Genomic DNA, 6,247 nt, shown 5'->3' on the forward strand with positions numbered 1-6,247 from the left:
CTTTATTTTGACTATTTTCTACATTGTAGAATATTTGAGAAGACACTATGAAATAGCAAATATGGAATCATGTAACCAAAATAAAAAAAGCATTAAACAAATCTATTTTATGAGATTCTTCAAAGTAGCCACCCTTTGCCTTGATGACAGCTTTGCATTCTCTCAACCAGCTTCATGTTATATTTCAATTAACAGGTGTGCCTTCAATTCATTTGTGGAATGTCTCAATGTGTTTGAGCCAATCAGTTGTGACAAGGTAGGGGTGGTATACAGAACATTTATTTGGTAAAACAGTCCATATTATTGCAAGAACAGCTCAAATAAGAGAAATGATAGTCCATTACTTTTAGACATGGTCAGTCAATCCGGAACAGTATTTTTATTTCACCAATAGTCTAAACCAGTTTCCTATTAGAAATTTTAAATATACAATTGAGTATCTGCATATTCCCAATTGGTGCTGAAAAGGAGGTGAATATGCATGCATTGGGGGCTCCCGGGTGGCACAGCGGTCTAAAGGCACTACATCTGTGCTAGAGGAGTCACTACAGACCCCGGTTTGATGGCCCAGCGTTGTCCAGGTTACGCCGTCATTGCAATTAAGTATTTGTTCTTACTGGCGCACCTAGTTAAATACATTAAAAATATTCTGAATGGTTATCCATAGTCTACCCACTCAGCACAGATGTCAGTTCAATGTTTAGATATCAAATAAAAGGATTGAACTACTCAAATCCAAAATTAGTTTCACTTTGATGCAACAAGTGTTGAATATATTGCCCAGTGGGTAGTGAGTCCGAGAAAAATATTGAAAAATTTAACAAACTTAGTGACAACTTAAGAATCAAGGTTCTGAAAACTCTTTGTCAGCAAGTGTGAGTGTTCTCAGCAATTTCATTAAAATGCATTCAACGTGCAGAAGGGAACTACACCTGCATTTCTTTGTCAAGGAAGACCATGTAAAAAACATTTATTCTACAATATTGTGTCCAGCTGAACACAACTCAGGCTTTAGGATGGTATTTCAGGAAAAATGTTCTAGTCAGAAACAGACATCACACTTTTGAGTATCAATAACACCTTTGGTTCCAGCTTAAACTGATGAATGACACAATAAATTAATACTTGGAGCACTATATTTGAGGAGTAGTATATTTTTATTGCACAAGTAACCAGGTTTTAAATTGCAGGCATATTTAGCCACTGAGCAGTGAGTGGAAGGCCTGTAGAGTTATGGAGTAGTCAATATCCAGGAACTACTTCTTGGATGGATCCATCTCACTGTACCAGTAACAGAACCTATCAAAACTCCAGATACAGGCAGAGTACTTGGCCTGGGGTCCGCTTTGGCCATCGTGCAACAACCAGTCTGTCCAAAGGCACTCATCTGGGGCACTGACGGGACACGGGAGGGAATGGCAGGGGATGATCTGTAGCTCAGAGCAGGGAGAGAGAAAGACCCAGATCACCAACTGATCATTACCCCAATACTATAGCTCTTGTGTTTAGCCAATGTGACAAAGTAAAAATTGAACAAGTGGTGTAAAGTAATTTTACTATAGTTCCTGTCACACACCTTGCAAGCACAGCCGGATTGGTAGCGTTGAGTCAAGCTCTTCTTCTGTGTGTCATTCAAGTCGTCCCAGTACCGAATAAAGTTACACATGCCTATACGCATCCTGCCATCAGTATTTATGCTGCCTGAAGACAGAAGACAGTGAGTCAACAACCTGTGGGGTAAAAGTTAACCCCCAGATGCTGATATTGGATAAGTTTACCCTTCTTTCCCCCACAAATGGTTTAGATTAGAATTGGGGGAGGGTGAAACAGATCCTAGATCTGTCCCTGGGGGTAACTTTACCCTGGAGCAGGAAGACATATTGATGCAGCCTGGAACACTACAATTTAGCATAATAAATAAGTGATGCATTAGTTGTAAACATTTATAAGCATTAAACATTTAAATTCTTAACATTAAGTATTATAAAGTTTAACTATCACATCCGGCCGTGATTAGGAGTCCCATAGGGCGGCACACAAGTGGCCCAGCGTCGTCAGGGTTTGGCCGTCATTGCAAACAAGAATGTTTTTAACTGACTTGCCTAGTTAAATAAACTTTAAATTAAAGAAGTATTTTTTCTGAAGCACTTTACTTGTACAAGATGAAGTCAATAGTTCAGAATAGGCCATGATGCTGCAAGCATATGTTGAGCAGGTTAACCAGTGATAACAATGAACTTGGGTAACAGTGAGAACCACACCTGTTAAGAGATACTCTTTGTTGATTTCCAGGGTCACACCACACAAGGAGGATGAAGTGAAGACGGCGTGGATAACCCGGTCAGGACCTTTGAACATCTAGCCAATCACAAGGAGAGAACGAAGGATCTGTCAAACATCTAAATATACAGTTTAACCTAACTGACTACAGCTCTCAGGCACTAGGTCTTTCCTAATTCCCTCCCTATACCCTATCCGGATGTTTGCAGATCAAAAAATATTGCTTAATCTAACCTTCATTTTTATCAGGGTGTCATACAGAGACCAAGGTAAGCAGAAAAGTCCAAAACAATTCTGAGTCGCCCTAAAGGCAACTACAAGTCACATTTGGAACATTTAAGATCGTTCCGCAAAAATATTTCAAGCAGATTCATCCAACTCAGGAGAGCCCAATGGAATATCCAGAGTTAAACATCCCTGATCTGAGAGACTAACTATAATGTCTAAAGGTCAGTAATAATGTTAGGTACAGTGAGAGTTAGTAAAAGTGCTTTATAAAAGAATCTGGCAATTTATCAACTAAAGTAACAAAGAGCCAGCCAACTTCCTGGTAGAGAATGCAGGGATGAGTACCAAACCCCCCCTCATCACCAGTAATAAAGTGCAGTGCATGATGTCACCATAGTCAAGGACTGGTAGGAACAGCAGCTGGAAAGCACAATATTCAGTAAGAGGCATTTCTACTGAAGCTCCTTTTTATATGGTGGAAGCTCCACAACTGCACTGTTTATGCCAACCCAGATCTGCAAACACTGAAGGGGAAAGGAGAGAACTGGGGCCATCTGTCAGACTGGGGTTCAGGGGGCTTCAATGTGTCAGTGCAGGAAGGAACAACCACTTAATAAAAAGGCTAATCATACCTTGATCTGTTGGATGTCATACTTGGTGTCATGAGACACAACTCCCCCACCAACCACCTTTGCCCTGATCACTGGAAGAGAGAAACGTGGTTTAACTGACAAGCCCCATTTTCCTTTCAATGGTCAGTTAGACACTGATGGTTTAAGGGCGTTATGAGATCTAAGACAACAGAACACGTCACAGACAAGATATTACAGTCTTAAAAATGTTGTGCATAAGTTCACCCTGTTTGGGCTCAACAGACAAGTCCATTATACCTCCAGGTCCTAGATTCCTAGCTCTAGTCGCCTGCCTTTAATTCAACACGCCTACTTTAACTAAACCCCGCCTGGTCTGCAGATGTTCAGGTGCCAACCAGGTGCTGGTAGGAAGACTGAGGCACAGGTACAGATCTTATGACACCAGCTCCTCCTCCACCCACCTGTCTGGGTAGAAGGTGCTGACAGCGACAACCTCTTCACTTCAGTCTGATTCAGAAGATATTCAAACGATTCATCCTTGCAGATGAACTAAGGTTTAGTTCCCTCTATTCCACAGCTGTCTATCATTAGGACCAGTACACCAGATGTACGTGTTGCTTTTATCACTGGAATTACAGTTTGTTTTGCAGACATCCTGATCTAATGAAACTACAGTAGAAAAGGTTTTTACTAACAGCTGTACCAGTTAAGGGACGTTACACTACAAAAGCCACATTTGGCAGATGTTTCAGACCTCAAGATGGCACCACAGCTGTGCAGATAAAATGTACCCTTAATTCAAGTACAATTCAGGTTGAAAACATTCCTTTTAAGGAGCACATGAAAGAAATTAACTGTCCAAGGTAAGTGATATACAGTGGCCAAATCTTAATTTAATCATCCCATTGCATGAACTGCAAACTTGTGTATTCAAGGTTTAAAGCCACCTAAAAAGTTCACTTAAATGCCAGACTTGATTTGCACAAATGAAAAATATATATTACTCCACATAACAATACACATTGCTGCAGGACTATGTTCCTGGTGTGAAACTGGCTCAAATTAAGTCACGGCATCTGTAGCCTACCACTAGTCGATATAAATAAGTCTACACTACAACTGAGTGCCTTGGGTTAAATGTAGAAAGAGTATTAACTTGTTTGGTGTATATAATTTAGCATTCAACTGTAGGCATAATGTGTAGGCCTAGAGGCAAATATAACACTTGGTGTAGCAGGAGTCTCGGCCAGTGCTACAGCCAGGGCTCTCAAACCCTGTTCCTGGAGCGCTACCCTCCTGCAGGTTTTCAATCCAAACCCAGTTGTAACAAACCTGATTCAGTTCATCAACTGGCTAATTATTAGAAACAGGTGTGCAAATTAGGGTGGGATCACAAACCTACAGGATGGCAGCTCTCCAGGAAGAGGGTTGGAGAGCCTTGGCTGTAGCCCATCTTACTGTTGCCTACTTACGTAAATACAATGATCATGTTAATGTCATGGTAATTATTATAACCACGGAATCTTTAAATCGTTTGCATGTTGCGCATTGATAGTGTAGTAGCCCAATGTTGGCCAACTCCAGCCTTCGAGTACACCAAACAGAACTTTATTATATCCCCGGACAAAAACACTTGATTCAACTCATTGAGGGCCTGATGATTGTTCAATCAAGTGTTATTGTCCAGGGCTACAATACAATTGTACCGTTTGAGTAACTCTAGGACCGGAGTTGAGAACCTGAGAAGTCAGAAATACTGCCAAAATGTCCTTACCGACGTCTGCGTTGCAAAAAGCCTGTTGAATATGCACAGGGGTGCATCTGCAGGCTGCTGCAATGTCTTCGATCTGCCAAAGGAGCAAAACGACCAGAGTGATGAAACAACTGCTTACAGACACAGTCATTTTGGAAAATATATCTATAGCGTAAAATAAAACGTTTCCTCCAGGAGCTAAAGAACAGTTGTATTGTAAACTACACTAGAACATGCAAAGATGTTCCCAGACAGACTAACACCTAGAACTCTGTTTTCATTTGATGTAATCAGCCCTTTTTATTGCAGGCTGTGAGCTCCTCCCACAGTCAGAACCAAGCCAGTGGTAGGCTGAGAATTCTATTAATCCAGAACCATAGCAACTCCATTGGAAACAAATGCCCTCCTTAAAGGGACAACCTCAGAGCAGGCTCAATTTGATCGGTTGCCATAAATTATCTGTCTTTCATCCATTTTAGGATATGCCTGTTTGAATTCCTTTTCTTAAACACCTGGGGCAACTTTAAAGCAGGCTCAACTTGCCCTACTGCTCAGTTCAGGTCTCATCTTTCAGAACACATTGACTCCTCTCGATTTAAAGCATTTCCCTCACTCATACAATAAAAAAAAGCAAAAGTAGCCCAATAGCGGGGTATGGGGCATCTTCTTGTTGTGCACGGTGCTCAGGAGCATGCTAGTTTTCTGTTCTTCCTGATAATGAATTGCACCCACCTGGTGTCCCTGGTCAAAACCAGTCCCTGATTAAAGGGGAACAATTAAAAAATGCAGTGGCGCTGGATTCACGTCGAGGTCCAGAGTTGAGTTTGAGGGGCTGAGGGCAAGTGAACTTGAGGATCATAATAAATACCGCTTTGATGTCATACAAGCAAACCACATACCTTGAATCCGAATGTGCACTTCACATTTCCATATTTGAAAACTCATGTCATTTACAGTGTCAACGTTCATGAGCTCTATGTTTAATCCACAGTTACTAGTGTGACATGCATTATGCCCTGGGTTGTCCTGAACAGAAGATTTGTCATGGAACACGCACTTGAATGTACTCAAGACTCCATTCTGCGTGCACCAAAATTGCAATCTGTTTGTCTGAAGTGCCATTTGAAAGCCTCCCAGCTTGGACATTTGGTTCCTTGGAAGTTGTGGGAATGTAAGTTTTTGGTTTCCCATTGGTTCTGGAAACGAAACCATACTTTCCTGACCGTTATCTTTTTTTTTACAGTCTGAGAATGGTAGTGAACATTTCACCTGTTCTGGGAATTAGATTTGTTTAGGTTGTAGGGAGGTTCTGAGAACATTTGCCATGGAAGGTTTTATTAAAGTTCTGAGAACGCAAATTTTATGTTATTCAAAGGTAATTAATGAACATTCT

The 6,247-nt window shown here is 41.0% G+C and overlaps 1 protein-coding gene across 1 annotated transcript; it reads right to left on the bottom strand.

Moving 5' to 3' along the window:
* Positions 1-257: 257 nt before the first annotated feature.
* LOC135567257 (metalloproteinase inhibitor 2-like) lies at positions 258-5,137 on the bottom strand. The gene is made up of 5 exons (XM_065014679.1): positions 4,876-5,137; positions 3,141-3,211; positions 2,262-2,358; positions 1,577-1,701; positions 258-1,430 (listed from the first exon to the last, which is right to left on the bottom strand). The coding sequence occupies exons 1-5, from the start codon at positions 5,003-5,005 to the stop codon at positions 1,257-1,259; spliced, it is 597 nt and encodes a 198-aa protein (XP_064870751.1). The 5' UTR covers positions 5,006-5,137; the 3' UTR covers positions 258-1,256.
* Between the last annotated feature and the right edge of the window lie 1,110 nt (positions 5,138-6,247).

The sequence above is a fragment of the Oncorhynchus nerka genome, unplaced genomic scaffold (assembly GCF_034236695.1).
Source record: "Oncorhynchus nerka isolate Pitt River unplaced genomic scaffold, Oner_Uvic_2.0 unplaced_scaffold_2326, whole genome shotgun sequence".
Classification (NCBI taxonomy): Eukaryota; Metazoa; Chordata; class Actinopteri; order Salmoniformes; family Salmonidae; genus Oncorhynchus; species Oncorhynchus nerka.

What these genes read in the sequence shown, in the direction of transcription:
- LOC135567257 (XM_065014679.1), bottom strand. Translation starts at nt 5,005, where the DNA reads ATGACTGTGTCTGTAAGCAGTTGTTTCATCACTCTGGTCGTTTTGCTC. An exon ending in TTTTTGCAACGCAGACGTCG is followed by an intron (nt 3,212 to 4,875) that starts GTAAGGACATTT and finishes TCTCTCTTCCAG; the next exon opens with TGATCAGGGCAAAGGTGGTT. An exon ending in AATCCGGCTGTGCTTGCAAG is followed by an intron (nt 1,431 to 1,576) that starts GTGTGTGACAGG and finishes TCTGAGCTACAG; the next exon opens with ATCATCCCCTGCCATTCCCT.